This window comes from Lissotriton vulgaris, chromosome 3_1 (genome assembly GCF_964263255.1).
Source record: "Lissotriton vulgaris chromosome 3_1, aLisVul1.2, whole genome shotgun sequence".
NCBI lineage: Eukaryota > Metazoa > Chordata > Amphibia > Caudata > Salamandridae > Lissotriton > Lissotriton vulgaris.
In genome coordinates, this window is record NC_141689.1 from 557,925,859 (window position 1) to 557,945,276 (window position 19,418).

The window sequence follows — 19,418 nt, forward strand, 5'->3', positions numbered from 1 at the left end:
TCTTGATGCAGATAAATAAGAGTACATCTCCACCAAAAAAATCACTTACTTGATATAGTTAAGAGGAAGTACTCCTGTTTGCTGGAGATTCACCTCTTTGTAGTCTTGTCATCTTCTCTTGACGAGTATTCATGGTATCATAGATTTGTGGATGTAGATGCTGGAGGAACAATCACATTGTCAAAAATACATGGACACATGCACAGAATGTCACTGTAGCCCTGCCAAGTACCAAACATCAGGCATTAGACTAATGCCTTTTAATGTGGTGGTCTGCATCACTGCATTAAAATGCATTAATCACACATTTTCAGCACCGCTTTACCACATGCACACTGAGGGTGAAGTAGGTAAGTGAACGTTACTGTCAGAGCTGCCATTACAGCAGCACTGCATCTGAGTGCTAAAGAGGGTTGCGGAAGCCATGGCAGTCCATGCACAGGTGGCTCCCGGGGCAGGGCAGCTCTGGAACGCTGACAGAAGTATGATTGAAATTAGTGAGCCCTGGTGTGGACTCCCAGAGCTGTGCCTGCTGCTCTATCACCACAGTTTCCGGGGACCGTGGCACTTCCAACCCACTGCCACACTACCCCCCCCCCCCCCCCACATCCAACACCAGCTGCTAATGAACTGGAGAGTAGCGGTACTGGTCAGTTATGGGGCATCAATTTTTATGGTCACTGCTCACTTTCCATAAGAACCAGATACACACTGAAAAGCACTTGCTTTCTTAAAGCTGGGGGATGCTCTGGTCTGTTTTTCTTTAAGCTGGGCTAAGGCACTGTTCTACATATTGAAGCAATTGTTACATGAAGAGGAAGACCCATACAGCCAATGACACATCCACTCACAAACGTCACAGGTTACAGTTAGGAAATGCAATTTAAAAAACATTCAAAATGAATTACAAAAACAAATGTTACAGGAAGGTTATAGTTAGGAAATAAGATTAAATAGTAGAAATTCACTAAGAAAACCAAGGGTTACACTGACATTATAGTTAGAATATAACAATAAAAATTGTAGAAATTCACAGAAAAAAACAAAGGGTACAGGGACGTTATAGTTAGGCCCAGATTACATTCTTACAAAACCATTGAAATTGAATGGTTATAGTTACCTGAGCTAACTCTAAATTACACGCCCGCAATGCACTGCTTATGACCTCACATATTACATCACTCATGACATGGTCGGTGACATCACTGAAGACATCTCAAATGACATCACCGATGACATTATCCAGTGAGTGTAAGAGTTTCATAAATGTTTATGACAGTTAAACATATATTGTGCTACTGCAAAATTTAAATTATTAAATGTTCTCAGCTACTAATAAGTGATACTATTTATAACATGTTATTTGAGTGGCTGTGTCACTGTCTGTTTGAATGTCTAAGTGGGTGTCTTAGTGGCTGTATGAATGTGTGAGTGGATAGGCAAGTGCGTGTATGGATGTGTAAGTGGGTTTGCAAGTGGCTGTATACGTCAGTGAGATTGTGAGCAGCTGTATAGGTCTGTCAGTGGGTGTGTGAGTGGCTGTATATGTCTAAGAATGGGTGGCTGAGTGGTTGTATGGGTGTGTGAGTGGGTGTATGCACCTATAAGTGAGTGTGTGAGTGAGTGATTCTTTGGTTATGTGAGTTGCAATGCGAGTGGTTGTGTGAGTGGATGTGTGAGTGGTTTTGTGGATGATGTCATCGGTGATGTTACTAGCTATGTCAGTGCATTGCGGGGGCATAAGCTGGAGGTAGCTCACGCAACTATAACTTCAATTTCAGTGGTTTTATTAAAGGGAAATCTGAGCCCACTATAACATTCCTAAAACCTTTGGTTTCTTTATTTTGTGGGTGTGTGTGTATTTGTAGAGTACAAATCTACTCAGAAAGCAATGAAACACCATATTTGCTTTCATTGTTCTCTGCTCTCTGTTTTCCTTTCTGCTAAGTACTATATTTTGCTTTCATTTTTCTACTCTATGCTTTCTTTTACCCTATGTTCTCTTTCTTTTTCCCCCGCACGCCCTGTCTTCCTTCTGACGTTTTTTGCCTTCTCTTTTACCACATAATTGCCTTCTTTTTTCACATACCCTCCTTGCTTTCTTTGATAAAGTTTGCTTACTTTCTCCTAGTCTACCTTACATTCTTTCCTATGCACTTTGCCCCATATTTCCCATGCACTCTGCTTTTCCTTTTTCGCTGCAATCTGCCTGGCTGTCTCCCTTGCTGTCTGCTTTCCTTTTCCCGATGCACTCAGCCTTGCTTGCTCCCTTGCTGTCCATCTTCTTTTTTCCCCTGCACTCAGCCTTCCTTTTTCCACGATGTAAGCCTTCCTTTTTCCCATTTACTTTGCTTTTGTTTCCCTCATGCACTGTACCTTCCTTTCCCCATGTCTGCCTTCCTTTCTCCCATGCTCTCTGCCTTCCTTTCTCCCAAGCACTCTGCACTTTGCCTTCCTTTCTCCAACGCTCTGTGCCTTCTTTTTCCCTTACTCCGATACCCCAATGCTGTCTGCCTTCCTTTCTTATTTGCTCCCTGCAGAAGGAAGATGCAACGAACCTTGAACGATTGAGCTTGCTGTATATAAAATTGCAAAAAATAAAAGTGGGGCTCCAGTCTTTTACACCGTGAGCAAATTTCCTGTACCTTTGCATATACACATAATGAATGGCCTGTGCTGCTCGGAACATCTATGTTGTTATTGTATTTATATGCTACCCTAATAAAGCATTGAAGCACTTTAAAATGCATTCCTTGAGTGCATCGCTTAAGAGGGTGTTGCAAAGGGTGCTCATGTAAAGTGCTCCAATTCCCTTCGGTCGAGTTTGCGCTATATTTTGAAATGTGCACTGAAATAGAAACAAACCTTAGTGTAAGGAAAGATACGTTCATACCCATTTATTGGCTGTTTTGTACACAATGAAACCAGAAAACATGGATGCATTGTGGCTTCCTCGCTTAAATAGTGCTATCAGGCAAATTATTTATTTCACTAACACTCTTTTTTTTTCATTATCGTGTACGAAAGCACTTCCAGATATGGGAGTTCAGACTACCAGGTGTACCAAAATTACACTTTAACTAAGTACTTCTCAATGCTGTGTTATAATGTGCCTATTAGTGTCAAAGCTTCCACGTTAAAGGACAATAGATGTTGTAAGGCCCAGGATAATGTGCTGCATGGCTAAATACTTTTACGCTCCCAAAGGGGAGCCCAAATGGCTATGTCAGTGCTTGTTTTCCACGTAGCTGTTTTGTGGGTATTCAAAATTAGCATAATCTCCATTTGACTCCTCTTCTCAGCTTTAATTTGCTGTGGAAGGTAGGCTGAAACACTTCCATTCTGAGCAGGGAGGTATATTTGAGTGCAAAAAACACCCGGGAGAAGTACATGGTATTATCCAGGGTAGTTTTAGCATTCTGAATAAAAAATGGGGTTTCGTATTCAGCAACCAGTAAAACAGTATGTTATTCCCCTTTCTGTGTTTTCAGCTAATTGAAATTCAATTCAAATTTCCCATTCTGTGTTTTCCTCAAATTGCTCAAGAAACAACTGGCAGAACTTTCTTTTTGAAATACCCCGGGTTCAGATACAATGTGCACTCAACTATAAATATGAAATTGTTCACAAACGTTGTGCACATCACTGCTGCAGAACTGAGTGGACCCTGCAGCCCGACAAGCTTACACCTAAAGACGTGATTTTTAAAAAGAACTTTTGCGAACAAAGAAGTAGTCACTTTTAATAATAAAAGTAGAAGTAGTCCACTACGAATTTTCAAGTGTATATTTTCTTTTTCTAAAGGTTTTAACAACTCTGAGAGGATGTGCGACAAAGAGTTTATAATCCGCAGAGCAGCCACAAACCGAGTTCTGAATGTCCTGCGTCACTGGGTCTCAAAGCACACTCAGGTATTTTGGGTGTTTTTGAATTGTGTCATTTGTGTATGAAAAGGTGACTGATATCATTTCATTTCCGTTTGTAAATTTAATTTTGACTTAGTTAAGAAGTCAAATCGTTGCAATATTCACGTTTTCTGGTTATATTGTTATAAGCTGATACATCTATGCTTCTTACCTCACCGCATATATTCAACACTTATGTAATAATAACTTGTTTTTATATAGCGCATCATGCTGAACTCCTGTCGTCTCTAGGAACTGTGAATAAAAAGTATTGCTATAAATACATGTAATAAGGCTCAAATTACTCACCTCGGAAGGATGGTAGGCTGATTTGGTGCCAGGGTACAATTTGGAGGGGAAATTGTGGCATACTTCTGGGAAATCTAAAACATGTTCACTATTCACGACTCTCTGTCACTATCTGAAGGGTATATATATGCTACCAATCTCCCTTTAATGCAGAGCTTTCGCATGCAGCATACAACCAACGCACCAGACAGCCCAAACAAAGGTGTGCGAAGGCATGTAGTGTGCTGTGACAGCGTAGTAAACGACCCACACCCAATGTACCTGTGCACTATGAAAGGGTTGCATAATAGAGTGTGAAATTAAGGTAATTTGTTTTTGAGTAAATTAATAAAATTTTGACAAATTATGTTAAATGAAAAATTGGCATATGGCACTATATTTTAGCATGAAATGCAGCCTTGTGTCTCTTTTCGATACAGGGATGAATTTGGCGTGAACAAATAGTGTAAAAAACACAAGTGCCTCAAGCAGCAGCCACTCGTGTTGTGATCATTTGTGATGTTCCCATGTGCTTGTGCTCAAAGAATCCAAATGATCCAACTGGATGTTTAATGAGGTTTGTGGGTTCATCAAGGCCATAAGGACATCATCAGCAAAGATGCTGTTCCCTCAAAAATGATGCCATGGCTTGCTGGATTATGCCTTATATTGGCTGCAAAGTGCTCTATGAAGAGAAGTGGCGATAGACGATAGCCTTATTCTGTACCATGCTCCAAAAGTATATACACTGTGCTGGATCAGTTTATCAGTATGCTTGCCCCTGGTATGGTATGGTTCAGCGCCTTGCTCACCCGATCAAATACTTTTTTCAGCATCCAAGGCGGCCAGTATCTCACAGATCCCTTTGGGTATTGTTCTGTTATCTGGGCCGTTCTTCATATGTTGCCATCTGTTTGGCATTGTCATATGAATCCTAGGTGATCAGCGTATATTAGGCCTGGCATCTATGTGTATAGTCTTGAGCCAAAAACCTTAGTAAGGATCTTCACTTTTACATCGAGCAGGTCAAACAGCCCATATAATTTACATTCCCTTAAGCCATTCAACCGCTTGGGAATCAGTATGACAGCTGCCTCTGCCATAGTGTATGTCTGACCCTTAACTCCTTCTTGAAGGTGTTAAACAATGCTTCTAATGAAACCGGTAAGATCTCCAAAAATGTCCTATAACACTATGTGGGAACTCATCAGGATCAGGTGTCTTCCAACACCTGAGAGACTTTGCCTCTTTCCTGACCTCTCCATTTTATGTAGGTCTATCTAGCTACCCTCCCAGTGGTGTTAGTAGAGTCCTCAGGGGCCAAGCTTCGAAATACTGTGATTCTGCTTAGCTTAATCACCTTTATAAATTTTCCACCTTAATCTTTTCCTCCATTACCCTTGTACCCTCTGAGATAAGGAGTTCTAATATATGAGTCTTTCAACTTACTTCAAAAGCCACCTTCTTCTGGTGTGTCTTTCCTATTAAACGTGTCTTGTTACTGGAGTTCAGCTACTGTCTAATCTATCCTTATACATCAACTCCTGTTGGTGTGGGCTTCAAGTGCTATCAGTGTGCCTCTTATCCTTATCGTCAGGGCATCCCAGTTAACAGTGGTAAATGCACCATTCTGAATCTGTATTTGTATCTTGTTCCTATGAAGTAGATATTCCTTCAGTTTCCACCTGTACTCCCTTGCGTTAGGCCATAGATCACACCACTCAAGTTTCAGAGGTACATGGTCCAAAAAGGATAATGTACATGCTTCGGTATTTTGAATACATAATCTTGATAATAATCAGATAAACAACTGTATATACACCAAATGGACTGATGAGAAGAAGGAGATGCCAAATATCTAGCAGCCCCAAATCTGACATCAGGGCCAGCAAATGTTTGCTTTTCATCTCAGTACCCTGCCTTTGGATATTAGATCTAAAGCGGAGTCTCGTATCAGTGTTTAGGTCACCTCACACTACTATAGTGAACTTCAGGATAAGGCTCAGCGAAGCCGATATGTCTAGAATATATGTATCTTGGTCTGTGTTAGGAGCATATATATTAAACAAGGTTAGACTGTGTCTGTGTATTGAAATGTGTCCAAAATGTACCTGTTGTTTCTATAACTATTAGACACAGTTCTCTGTAAAGATAGTCCCCTCTTAATCAGTATAGCTATTCCTGGATTCTTTGAAGGTTGCAATGCGAAAAAGTATCAGATACCCTTGGCATTTTAGCCTATGTTGTTCATGTGCTACCAAGTGTGCATCCTGTGTAAAGATATTGTGTAGATTTTGTCAACACACACTGTTATATTATGTTTTGTTAATAACACGTATGTAGCACAGAAATACCACAGGTCTCTAAGGGTTATGATACCATATTGCAACAGATATTGTTAAGATGAGAAAGTCAATCTCTTCCTAAAGTGTGTTCAAATAAAAAAGGTTTTCTGTCTCTTCCAAAATGGAAGGAGAGCGGTTTCTCTCCTCAAACTTTCCAGTAATCCATTCCAGATCTGTGGTATCAGAACTGAAAAAGCCTTACCACCCAAGATAGTTTTATTGAAACGTGGGCAGATCTGCAAGATCGCCTCAGAGGAAGGGAAGCGGTGGCCTGGTACATAGAGCCTCAGCAGGTCCTCACTATAGGCTGGTACCGTGCCATACAAAGGGCATGTGCACAATGCACATGCCATTAAACCTGCCCACTTACTCTTACAACCCCTGGTGCTTATTTGGCCAATTGAGGTATTTCACATTCAATTAAATTCAACAAGATGTTGGGCAAACTGAAGTCCACTCTGCTTAGAATTTCATATCCCTTTTATATGTGCCAGCATACGTGCAATAGGCACTCATCCACCAATCCTAGCTCGCTATACATAAAAGAAAACAAATAATGTTAAGCCCTACAGTTAAGAAGTAAGAGGGGTAGTGATTAGTGAACCGTATGCTCATGGTTCCACCCTTCTACCCGCTTGTGCCTTTGCTCGTATAGAATGTACGCACTGATTCACTGGCACCGAATCAAGGTATGATACATTGTATCTCTCCAGTACAATTTCCATTGGGGACACTGTTCGTATAAACTATCACACTCGGCCTCTTAGATAAACTCGCCCCTTCTTAACCAGCTTCCTCAGTCTTCAAATCAGCTAAAATCATCATTGTTTTGTATATCGTGCAACATGCATTCAAAATCAGCCCTCTACCTATTGCTTTGGAGTGCTTCTTAGGGATGCCTTTCTTCCTCCATTTCTCTGAGGAGTTGTGACTGTCTCAAATGTTCCTTCCTGTTTCTTAACTGGTGAAGTTATGGTTCATTCTCCAATTCCCCAGCTCAGGCCACTGTGCCGAAGTGTCTTTTATTCTGCTACATATTTGAAAAATCACAGATTTGAGATGGACAAAATCCCCAGCCTTTAAATAATAATTTTATTTCTGTCGCTGTAATCTCACGTCTGTAAGGATTTATAAACAATACCTTGAAATTAGTATGTTCTTTCATATTGTCTGCCAGCCAGCTTGGTTTGGGAAGAGATGTATTATCTCAATTTAAGCAGGATTGGGGTTCATAATTTAATTTTGTCGCTTTGGTCCTGATCATGTAGTTTGTCGAACCCTTGGTTGTAGGTTTTGTCTTTGCCCTTCTTGTTGTTCCTTTGTCCTCTTTGTATTTGGTTTGTTATCCTCCAAAAAAAATATCTTTTTATTTCCGTTTTACTATGGACGCATCCTTTTCAAATATTTAAGTAGAAATACTGGATACATCTGATTTGCTGTTGGACAGAAGAGATGCAACATTGTCCATTGTTGGATTTGTAGTTTTAGTAGATTTTTCCTTCTGCATTTCCACTTGTACTCCAGTTTGAATTCTTTTGAGTCCTGCCTGCTGTCTTCTTCTGCCTCTTCAGCGATGCCTATTAATTCCTTAGTCGAAGTTACTGATGCTACTGTGACACCTCTCTCTTCCATTTGAACTGTATTCCTTCGGGGAAAATCCCTCTGTAGAGTGTCTATTTATCAGTGAGTGAAGCTGTCACATTATGATAGCCAGGTGCTTCAAACATGTAGTCACTGCCAAGTTCTCTTATAGCTGCTTTTCACTTCATGGTACCTTCTTATCCTTACGACCAGTGATTAAAATTAAGGACTTTGCCTCATTGGTTTACAGGTCCAATGTATGCATGTAGTTCACATAGATCTCTAATAGTTTCTGTAGAGCTAGACCCGTACGTGCAATTAGCACTGCATCTTCGGCGTAAAGGAGAATTGGAATGCACACATTGTTAATCTTTGCGACATCTGGTGTTGAGTCTCTCCGGGGTGCTCCCACCCCATTAGTGTAGATTAAAAACAGAAATGAGGCAAGGACGCAACCCTGTTGGACACTCCTATTGATTTTGAACCCCCTGGTGCACTCTTCCTGCTTCCCATAGCGGACCCAGGCCGAAGCTGAAGAGTACAACTGCCGGATAAAGAGGATAATTGCCTCGTCGATGCCCATCTCCTTCATTATCCTCCATAGATGATGGTGGGTGACTCAGTCAAATGCTGTGGATAAGTCCATAGATGCCAGGTATAGCTTGCCATGCTTGGCTTGGGTATACTTGGCACTTAACAGACTTAAATTAAGGCATTGATCCTGGGTAACTTTCCCCTTTTTAAATCCATATAGGAGCGGGATCAGGACATTGTTGATGGTGGCCTGTTCCTCCAGTCTGTTCACTAGAACTCGACCCAAGAGTTCGGCGGTACTGGCCAGGAGTGAAAACGGTCTGTAATTTTTTGCCTCAGATGTATTGCTTTTCTTATAGATAGGAATTAAAATAGATTTCGATCATGAATCTGGTTGGCCCACAACAACAACTGCATTAAAAACATTTGTCAGCACCGGTCCCCATAGATCCGGCTGTTCGGGAAACAAAATCTATTGGGGTACCGTCTCGGCCAGGAGCTCTGTTGCTCGAGCACTGCATGAGGGCCTCCCTGACCTCTAGGCGGGTAAAAAAAAGGGTGGGGTTAGTTGGAGGCCAATTAGCTAACCGCTGTGAGTTCTCTCCCTCACCAATTGGATAGAATATTGAGGAAAAGTGGACCACCCAAGATTCCTCATCCACATGACAATCTAAGCTTGGGCCTGTAGAATGGTTTGCGGAAGGGAACATTGATTACCCTTGTTGGACCCGGGCCTTTATGGCTGGATCACCCCTGAATTTTTTGCTTTTGATGGCGACCTGGTGTTCATGATTTCTGGCTTGGCGCACTTTTTCCCTGGGTCCCAGAGTGAAAGTGCGTGCGTGTAGTATGGCTGGCCTGCCCTCCCATAGGAATGCATGGGGAATGTGTGTGTCCCTAGTAGTTCCTGATGTGTGGGGAGTGCAGGCTCGAGTTTAGTATGTATAAACTCGTGAGAGTGAATGCTGCAAGATGGTGTCTGCGGCATGTGTGTGTCTAGTTGGGAAGTGCTACTTCTGGACATTGAGATATGTGTGCATGTGCTGTGAGGGCGCTGGAGCGTGATTGACTGGAGCTGGCTGGCATGCCAGGCTCCAGGAAGTCTGGATGGGTCTGCCCGGTGGTGAGTGGGAGATTAGCATGAGTGATGTGTGGGAGGAGTGTACCTGTGTCCTGGATGGGCTGGGTTTTCCCCACACAATGCTGGCTCCGCCCCCCTGTGGTGTGTCTAACGACCCTAGCCTCCCCAGTGAATGAAATGGGTGGCTGGGCCATCAAGAGTGCTCCAGAACCAGTTGCAACTGGTTTCTCCCCCACCCTGCACATTGTGACAAAGGATTTCAGTGTATAAAAATGGGGCTGTGTCCCCACTGAATTTGTTCTCTTCTAGGATCTTGAGGGGGCTGCTGCTGCTGCTGGGGCCAGGAGGAACCGCCACTTGGACTGCCTCCCTGCCTGGAGGGCCAGTGAGCCGGCCCCTGGCCCAGCCTTGCCCCCCTGCCTACCTAAGGACCTTTGCTGGGACCCTGCCCTGCTGAGGGCAGCTGGAAGCGCTGTGCTGGTGTTCCCTGCCTGGGAGCACGTTGGACTTGCCCTGGAAGCGCTTCGTTGGCCTTTTGGCGCTTGAGAGCGCTTTATTGATTGTCCTAGCGCTGGTGAGCGCTTTTGGTGCACAGCCGGTGCCCACCCGGCATCTGCCCGGCTGATCGTGCCGATTTGCGGCATTAGCGAGTGCCCCCTCGCTTTATTCTTAATTTAAGCGCCGGTGCCCACCCGGCATTGCCCCGTACTTTCTGTTGTAAATACCTCGAGGGAGCCCACTCCTCGGGTACTGGGAGCCCGCCTGCCTACCTGGAACGGGCCGCCGCGCTGCCCGCGACGACCCGGAAGTCTTTGGCCGACCGGCCAATTGCAGCGCAGCCCCTGAGAGGCCGACCGGAAGTCCCGCCCCGCCGCCGGGCGGCGAGGAGAAGAGCGACGGAGTGTGCAGGCAGGGCTCCGTGATCAGGAGGAGAGCCCCGCCGTCCCAAGGAGAAGTGCCGGCGCCCGCAGGGCTCCCAGAGTGCCAGGAGAACTCAGCAGAGAAGCTCCGCTGTCCTGCCGAGGGAGAGGAGCAGCGCGAAGAGACCCGGTGAGTGGAGACCTGGGTTCTGGGAGGCGCAGGGCCCCTCGCATCCCTCCTCGAGCGGCCCCGACTGGCAGTGGGCTGCTCCGACGAATCTCCCTAGTGGAGAGAGGGGGGCAGTTGTTCCTACTGAGTCCAACGAGAGGGGCCATTCTGTTTCTGAGCCGGTCGAGGCTCCAACGTGGGGGCATTGATTCTTTCGAGCCGCGAAGGCTCCCCGGGGGCACCGTAACCGCAAGTGTTGCTTTACGAGCCTGGAAGGCTCTTGTGGCCATTATCTTACTGAGTCCCCCGAGGAGGGACTCCAACAACCCCGTATTTGTGCCTTGCAAGCCCACAGGAGGCTCGAGGCGCCCCCTTTGATTTGATGAGCCCAGAGAGGCTCAAGAAGGTACCATGTTGCTTTGTGAGCCCCTGAGAGGCTCCTGGCCCAGTCAGTTGTCCTGAGCCTGCGAGGCTCCAACGTTCGCACCCTTGGTGTTTACAACTGTCCAGCACTTAGTGGACAGCTGCTACGTTTAGGCTGGGTGTACTTTTTGGCTTATTATAGCCTGCCCCTGACTTTGGACACAGGGACTGCCACAGGTTGTGGCTCATAGGAAGTTTTGCGCAATTGCTTGTGCTCGCACCGCTGAATGTGTTCTGAACCATCATGTGTCTTTCCTTGCATACACCGCTGAATGTAGGTACTGCATCATGTGTTGTCTTGTGCTCGCACCTCTGAATGTGTTTGGATCCATCATGTGTCTTTCTTCCCTACACCGCTGAATGTTAATGCATCATGTGTAATGTGCCTATGCTTATGCCCCTAGATGTTGGTGATTCCTAGGGGGTGGCTTTTCTCCTAGTACAGGTGTTGCTAGTTGAGGTCTTTTGTTCCCTGCGCAATAGTTGCCTAAGGTGGTTAGGGTTGCGTAGGAGGTTCTGATGCTTTACCAGTGATTACTGGTTGTGTGTTAATTTGTGATACACGTTCAAGTTGATTCTAAAAGTATTCTATGTGCTAATTGCTATTCCTAAAAAGTGACGATTCCTGACAGTGGTCCAGGTGGCCCTGTCTTGTAAATATCCCCCTTGTAAATTCTGCCCGTGCCTGTTGGCACAGTGTAACTAAATGTATGTTTTATCTAATGTGTTTTTGATATAATACAAAGGCTATTTTTCTATAACCTTGTGTGGAGTTTCCTTTGTGGTGGGCCTTGGGTGTTGTTACTGAGTGCGCGCGCAAACACTTAACCTACATAGCCTCCAAGTTTAGCCTTGTCTGCTCGCGCCACGTTACCTAGAGGGCGAGAGAGGGGTTATCTTGGTGTGTGACTCCCTTGCCCTGACACTTAGAAATGGCGATCCCTGACTGACCTCGACGCGAGTCTTGGCCGGCCAGGGTCCCCGTTTCTAACATTGGTGGCAGGCGGTGAGGATCCGGATTTGTGTTTGCGTTGTACTGCAGTGGCAACAGGCCACACTTCAAAGCTCTGCATTTTAGATAATTACATGTTGGGGATTATTGTCCTTTGAAGTTCTAGTATTTCTTTTTCCAAAGAGTGTCCAGTACATTTGTCCCCTGCCCTGCTCCCAGAGTTTGGTACCTGTGTCACGTGTGGTCAGGTTGAGAAATCAGGGGTGGTAAAAACTGCCTTACCGGTCCGAGGGGAGGGTGTGCGTGGATGAATGGTGTGTTGCCTGGACAGATTAGTGTGAGTTCTCTTTAGTAGGGAGCTTGCTGAAATACTTTGAACCGTGTGCTCTTGCTTCAGCTCTGACAGTTAAGTCCCCTGTGTTGCACGTGTCTGTGAGCATCCTGTCAAGATGGAATCTCCTTTTAACCTCTGTGGTCTGTTTAAGTACAGTATGCATGAGTTGGTGCATTTTTGTAAGGAGAGAGACATCCCAGTGAGTGAGTCCGACACCCAGTCCAAGCTTAGGGATAACATGATCCTGTGGCAGAAGAGTGACTGGGAGCGTGAGCACAGTGAGAGGGAGAGGGCCCGGACCGCACACCATGAGGGTGGTGGGTCTGAGGGGAGCCCTGAAGAGTCTGATGTGGAGAGTGAGTTTGACAGTGAATGGGCGCCAGCAGAGAGCGAGTACCCCCTAGATAGGGAGTCCCTTGCTGGGTCCAGTGTCAGGTGTAGCACCCCATCCCTTTCCCTGTCCCCAGAGGAGTGGGTGGATAGGAGAGAAGAGAGGGAGCACCAGTTGGCCATGGAGAAGCTCAGGTTAGAGCATGTCAGAGAGATGGCGCAGCTGGGTGTGAATGAGCGGACTGCAGAGGCTGAGAGGGCCTTGGCCAGGGAGAAGATAGCCCTAGAGGGTAGGTTATCCCCTGACCGCAGTCATAGTTTTCTGGATTCCCCAGGGAGGGTTGGATCCAGTGGTGGCAGCAAGAGAGAGTTTGGTGCGGGAAGTGCCATGCCCCGTTTCCAAAGAGTGGTACCTTGTTCCCGAGAGGACACATACAGGTTGAAGTTCAGAGGCAGTAGGAGACTGCCTCACCAGGATTGGGGAGATTATGTGGATGATTGTCATGATACCCTGATTGATTGGTTAGAGGTTCATGGGGAACCTGATTGTGATGGACTACTCAACCTTGTTATCAGAGAGCAGTTGCTCAATTGTTTTGTGCCAGAGTTGCGCAAACACCTGTCAAGAGGTGACTATGTGAGTCCTTGGGACATTGCAAAGGAAGCAGACCGCTGGGAAGGTGCCAGTGGTTCTGACACGTCATGGGTGAGTGAACCCGAGAGTAGTGGGTTAGGTATCTTCCAGACCAGTGTGGTGGAAGAGGCTCAGAGTAGCCCAGCTAGGTCCCAGTGTAGCGAGAGGGGTGAAGGGGCTCACGTCTTGGCTCCGTGGAGCAAGAGTGAGTGGGGGACTGAGTGTTCCCAGGTGCCCGAAACCCAGTCTCAGAACCTGGATGGTTTCTTGAGGGAACACCAGGTTAGGGATCTAGGCTGTCCTGTTAGACCCCTTGAGGGTGATCCCCTAGTGTCTAGAGAACCTGGAGTATCTTTAAATAGTGTTCCAGTGGTTCTAGTGCCCGGCAGTGCCACTCCAGTTGGGGGGGCACGGAAGTCCGAAGTGAGGAGTGATTGGGGGATGAGTTTCCCAGTGGATGCACCAGTGGACCAGAGACTAGCCAGTTGGGCTAGATCTTCTTGGGTGGACCCGGGTGGCGCCACTTCTGGTCTGGGGGATCTTTGCGCACTGTCAGGTGGACAGGAGGCGGGAGATCTGCGCCAGACAGACAGTCACACGACACATGGGTCATGTGTCAGCCTCAGGGGGATTGCGTGTGAGTCCCCAGAAGTCCTGGAGTGCCAGGCAATTATTCCACCAAAGGTTTTAGACCGGAGGTTGGGAGGCCAGGTTCAGGTTCTGCCTGACCTGAAGGGTAGGACAACTGTAACCAGTGTCCTGACCGGTTCTTCCAGAGGAACTTCTCCAGTTGGGAGAGGGCAGACCTCTGGAAGGGGGTGCAGAGGGTGGGAGAGCCCACCTCTGACCCTGGTGCAACCTGAGGGGTTAAACCCTGGGTTGGAGTGGCGTTGTAAGGGTACCCCTCGCAGGAGGAGGAGGAACCCTGGAAGAAGAGGTAAGGGGAGGAGAGCCTTCCCTGAGACTCCTGGTCCGCCTGAGGTTGTAGACCAAAGGCTGGTGAACCAGTGGCAGTCTAGTCCTGTCTTGCAGACAGGGAGAGTGGAGAATGGACACTATGTGCCAGGGGTTACTACCCCCCGCTCTGTGAGTAGGCAGGAACCAGTGGTACCTGGGTGGCCCAGGGCCTGGTCCTGGCCGGGGACAGCTGAGGAGTACCAGTGGGGTAGCCCAGTTGTTCCAGATGGTGGTTTGAGAAGGAATCCCAGGGGTTCACAGTGGCGTGGAACAGGACGGTGTCCCGGCAGTGGCGGGCCCGTGTCCTTGTTCTTTCGCCCAAAGCAGGGAAGCCCATCACGGTGGTGATCGGTCTACCCTGCGTTTTGGCTGGAAGGGGGTTGTGTTGGACCCGGGCCTTTATGGCTGGATCACCCCTGAATTTTTTGCTTTTGATGGCGACCTGGTGTTCATGATTTCTGGCTTGGCGCACTTTTTCCCTGGGTCCCAGAGTGAAAGTGCGTGCGTGTAGTATGGCTGGCCTGCCCTCCCATAGGAATGCATGGGGAATGTGTGTGTCCCTAGTAGTTCCTGATGTGTGGGGAGTGCAGGCTCGAGTTTAGTATGTATAAACTCGTGAGAGTGAATGCTGCAAGATGGTGTCTGCGGCATGTGTGTGTCTAGTTGGGAAGTGCTACTTCTGGACATTGAGATATGTGTGCATGTGCTGTGAGGGCGCTGGAGCGTGATTGACTGGAGCTGGCTGGCATGCCAGGCTCCAGGAAGTCTGGATGGGTCTGCCCGGTGGTGAGTGGGAGATTAGCATGAGTGATGTGTGGGAGGAGTGTACCTGTGTCCTGGATGGGCTGGGTTTTCCCCACACAATGCTGGCTCCGCCCCCCTGTGGTGTGTCTAACGACCCTAGCCTCCCCAGTGAATGAAATGGGTGGCTGGGCCATCAAGAGTGCTCCAGAACCAGTTGCAACTGGTTTCTCCCCCACCCTGCACATTGTGACAAAGGATTTCAGTGTATAAAAATGGGGCTGTGTCCCCACTGAATTTGTTCTCTTCTAGGATCTTGAGGGGGCTGCTGCTGCTGCTGGGGCCAGGAGGAACCGCCACTTGGACTGCCTCCCTGCCTGGAGGGCCAGTGAGCCGGCCCCTGGCCCAGCCTTGCCCCCCTGCCTACCTAAGGACCTTTGCTGGGACCCTGCCCTGCTGAGGGCAGCTGGAAGCGCTGTGCTGGTGTTCCCTGCCTGGGAGCACGTTGGACTTGCCCTGGAAGCGCTTCGTTGGCCTTTTGGCGCTTGAGAGCGCTTTATTGATTGTCCTAGCGCTGGTGAGCGCTTTTGGTGCACAGCCGGTGCCCACCCGGCATCTGCCCGGCTGATCGTGCCGATTTGCGGCATTAGCGAGTGCCACCTCGCTTTATTCTTAATTTAAGCGCCGGTGCCCACCCGGCATTGCCCCGTACTTTCTGTTGTAAATACCTCGAGGGAGCCCACTCCTCGGGTACTGGGAGCCCGCCTGCCTACCTGGAACGGGCCACCGCGCTGCCCGCGACGACCCGGAAGTCTTTGGCCGACCGGCCAATTGCAGCGCAGCCCCTGAGAGGCCGACCGGAAGTCCCGCCCCGCCGCCGGGCGGCGAGGAGAAGAGCGACGGAGTGTGCAGGCAGGGCTCCGCGATCAGGAGGAGAGCCCCGCCGTCCCAAGGAGAAGTGCCGGCGCCCGCAGGGCTCCCAGAGTGCCAGGAGAACTCAGCAGAGAAGCTCCGCTGTCCTGCCGAGGGAGAGGAGCAGCGCGAAGAGACCCGGTGAGTGGAGACCTGGGTTCTGGGAGGCGCAGGGCCCCTCGCATCCCTCCTCGAGCGGCCCCGACTGGCAGTGGGCTGCTCCGACGAATCTCCCTAGTGAAGAGAGGGGGGCAGTTGTTCCTACTGAGTCCAACGAGAGGGGCCATTCTGTTTCTGAGCCGGTCGAGGCTCCAACGTGGGGGCATTGATTCTTTCGAGCCGCAAAGGCTCCCCGGGGGCACCGTAACCGCAAGTGTTGCTTTACGAGCCTGGAAGGCTCTTGTGGCCATTATCTTACTGAGTCCCCCGAGGAGGGACTCCAACAACCCCGTATTTGTGCCTTGCAAGCCCACAGGAGGCTCGAGGCGCCCCCTTTGATTTGATGAGCCCAGAGAGGCTCAAGAAGGTACCATGTTGCTTTGTGAGCCCCTGAGAGGCTCCTGGCCCAGTCAGTTGTCCTGAGCCTGCGAGGCTCCAACGTTCGCACCCTTGGTGTTTACAACTGTCCAGCACTTAGTGGACAGCTGCTACGTTTAGGCTGGGTGTACTTTTTGGCTTATTATAGCCTGCCCCTGACTTTGGACACAGGGACTGCCACAGGTTGTGGCTCATAGGAAGTTTTGCGCAATTGCTTGTGCTCGCACCGCTGAATGTGTTCTGAACCATCATGTGTCTTTCCTTGCATACACCGCTGAATGTAGGTACTGCATCATGTGTTGTCTTGTGCTCGCACCTCTGAATGTGTTTGGATCCATCATGTGTCTTTCTTCCCTACACCGCTGAATGTTAATGCATCATGTGTAATGTGCCTATGCTTATGCCCCTAGATGTTGGTGATTCCTAGGGGGTGGCTTTTCTCCTAGTACAGGTGTTGCTAGTTGAGGTCTTTTGTTCCCTGCGCAATAGTTGCCTAAGGTGGTTAGGGTTGCGTAGGAGGTTCTGATGCTTTACCAGTGATTACTGGTTGTGTGTTAATTTGTGATACACGTTCAAGTTGATTCTAAAAGTATTCTATGTGCTAATTGCTATTCCTAAAAAGTGACGATTCCTGACAGTGGTCCAGGTGGCCCTGTCTTGTAAATATCCCCCTTGTAAATTCTGCCCGTGCCTGTTGGCACAGTGTAACTAAATGTATGTTTTATCTAATGTGTTTTTGATATAATACAAAGGCTATTTTTCTATAACCTTGTGTGGAGTTTCCTTTGTGGTGGGCCTTGGGTGTTGTTACTGAGTGCGCGCGCAAACACTTAACCTACATAGCCTCCAAGTTTAGCCTTGTCTGCTCGCGCCACGTTACCTAGAGGGCGAGAGAGGGGTTATCTTGGTGTGTGACTCCCTTGCCCTGACACTTAGAAATGGCGATCCCTGACTGACCTCGACGCGAGTCTTGGCCGGCCAGGGTCCCCGTTTCTAACAACCCTCCATAAATTGCGCGTGTTTTTTTAAAATGCCCGCTTGGTGTAGTTGATCACATGCTTCTTCCTTCAAGGTTTTAAGTCTGGCCTTCCTAGTCTCTTTGTACCGGTGACGGAGAAGCTTGACTTGATCCACATCTCTTGGTATGGTTCTAAGCGCCTAATGTAAATTTGATTGGGACCCTGTGAAAACTTGGTAGAACCATCTAGGGGCTAAAGAGTTAGCAGTGGGTCTTTTCCTAGTTAGGTGATTTTTTATCTCAACTAAGATCTGTTTGAAGGCAGTTGTTACCTTAGTTGGATCAAAATCCGATTCTAGACAGGTCATAATATCATTTTGCCTATTTGCAACCACGATGGGGCTATATTTGCTTTGTCACTTGTAGCACATTTAATAATAATCCAGTTATTCCACACCTGCTGTCTTCACTATAGGGCCCATTGTGGGCCTTTGGCCTCTTACCGCTGCAGTCCCATAGGTCTCAAGTGCAATGTTTCCTCACCAGGCATCACCCATGGGATTCAAGTCATCAAAACGCCTGGGATAGAGGAAGTGATATCCGACACTCTTTAACCCTGATGACATCACAAGAAGTAGTGCCACTGGAATTCAGCACCTATCCCATCATAGGAAGCGCTTTGTCACCTTAAGTGTAAGGTCAAAATATTAAAATATTACCAAAGAAAGTAAAAAACAAGCATTGTTAACGGGAGGGTGGCTATGTAGGCCAATGGTACAGTTATGAATTGCCGTGGGCACAGCAGGGATAAACAGCCACTGTATGCTACAGCTGCAACCTTAACAGGCCCAAATGCAGTCTTCAAATGCCTAAGTTCTAGATTCATTTTCCCAGACTTAACCATACACTTTAAAGTTATTTGACTATGGTCAGCCATATCTTGTCCAGACTTGCATCTCATTTGTCCGTGCTTATCCATCTTGAGCCCCGGTTCAATCATCATTAACCCAGGCTCAAACTGAACGTGCTAAGGCTCAACTACCTTACACCAAATATAAGCTCATATTGAGGTCTAGCCCTGAGTTCTTCTTTTGTAGTAGGTATACAGCCATTTTCGGACAATTAAGCATGCCCTTTAGAGGGAGAAACTGTTTGTCCATCTAGACTGGATACCTCAAAGAAATAGTATCTATAATCAAGGTTATCACGTCTACGCTTTGGGCTCAAAAGAAGGTCAGACACAAAAACATTTAGCAAAATATTATTGCATGTTACTGTAAATGTGTTATTGTTTATAGTAATGATCAGTGTGTATGTCATTTTAAAACAGGATTACGGTAAAGAAAAGAGGGAACATGAGTCAAAGCTACAGAAATGCAAACAATGCACCCTTAAAATAAAAGAATCCAGGGCTATTTTATTCAACTTGTTAATGGTAACTGGTCTGTCTTATGTTCATTCAACAGTCGGGTGCCTGGAAAAAACTTGGGAGAACAATGCGACCCATCCAAGCTCCTCCACATTCAACTTAACATTTTGCATACAGTTTGAATCACATTTTAAACATTATGTAATGAGTTCTCAGCCTCCTCCCCAGGTGCGCACGCGCATATAAACACACAGAGACAAACACCCCGCCTCCCCCAATGTTGTAGTCCGTGGAAGATGCTCTGTGACAAAAAGAATATATCAAAACCAACTTCACATTCTATACATATTGGTACCTTAAGAATGGTCTTCTGTGATTTAATATGTGCGCTTATATTATACTGAATTTTGGACAATATGCAATGTTTGCTGATGTGCAAGTACAAAGCTGCAACCTGGCCAGTCAGTTTAAAATTGCGCACATTTGTATACTTTATGATATACCATAA

At 47.2% G+C, this 19,418-nt stretch overlaps 1 protein-coding gene across 2 annotated transcripts in view; it reads left to right on the forward strand.

Moving 5' to 3' along the window:
- The window catches only part of RASGRF2 (Ras protein specific guanine nucleotide releasing factor 2), a 1,825,430-nt gene that overhangs the window by 1,388,360 nt on the left and 417,652 nt on the right, over positions 1-19,418 (forward strand). For both annotated transcript variants that reach the window (XM_086960835.1, XM_086960836.1), the window contains exon 18: positions 3,805-3,911. In XM_086960835.1, the coding sequence (XP_086816961.1) occupies positions 3,805-3,911 (107 nt within the window). The remainder of the gene's footprint in view (positions 1-3,804; positions 3,912-19,418) is intronic.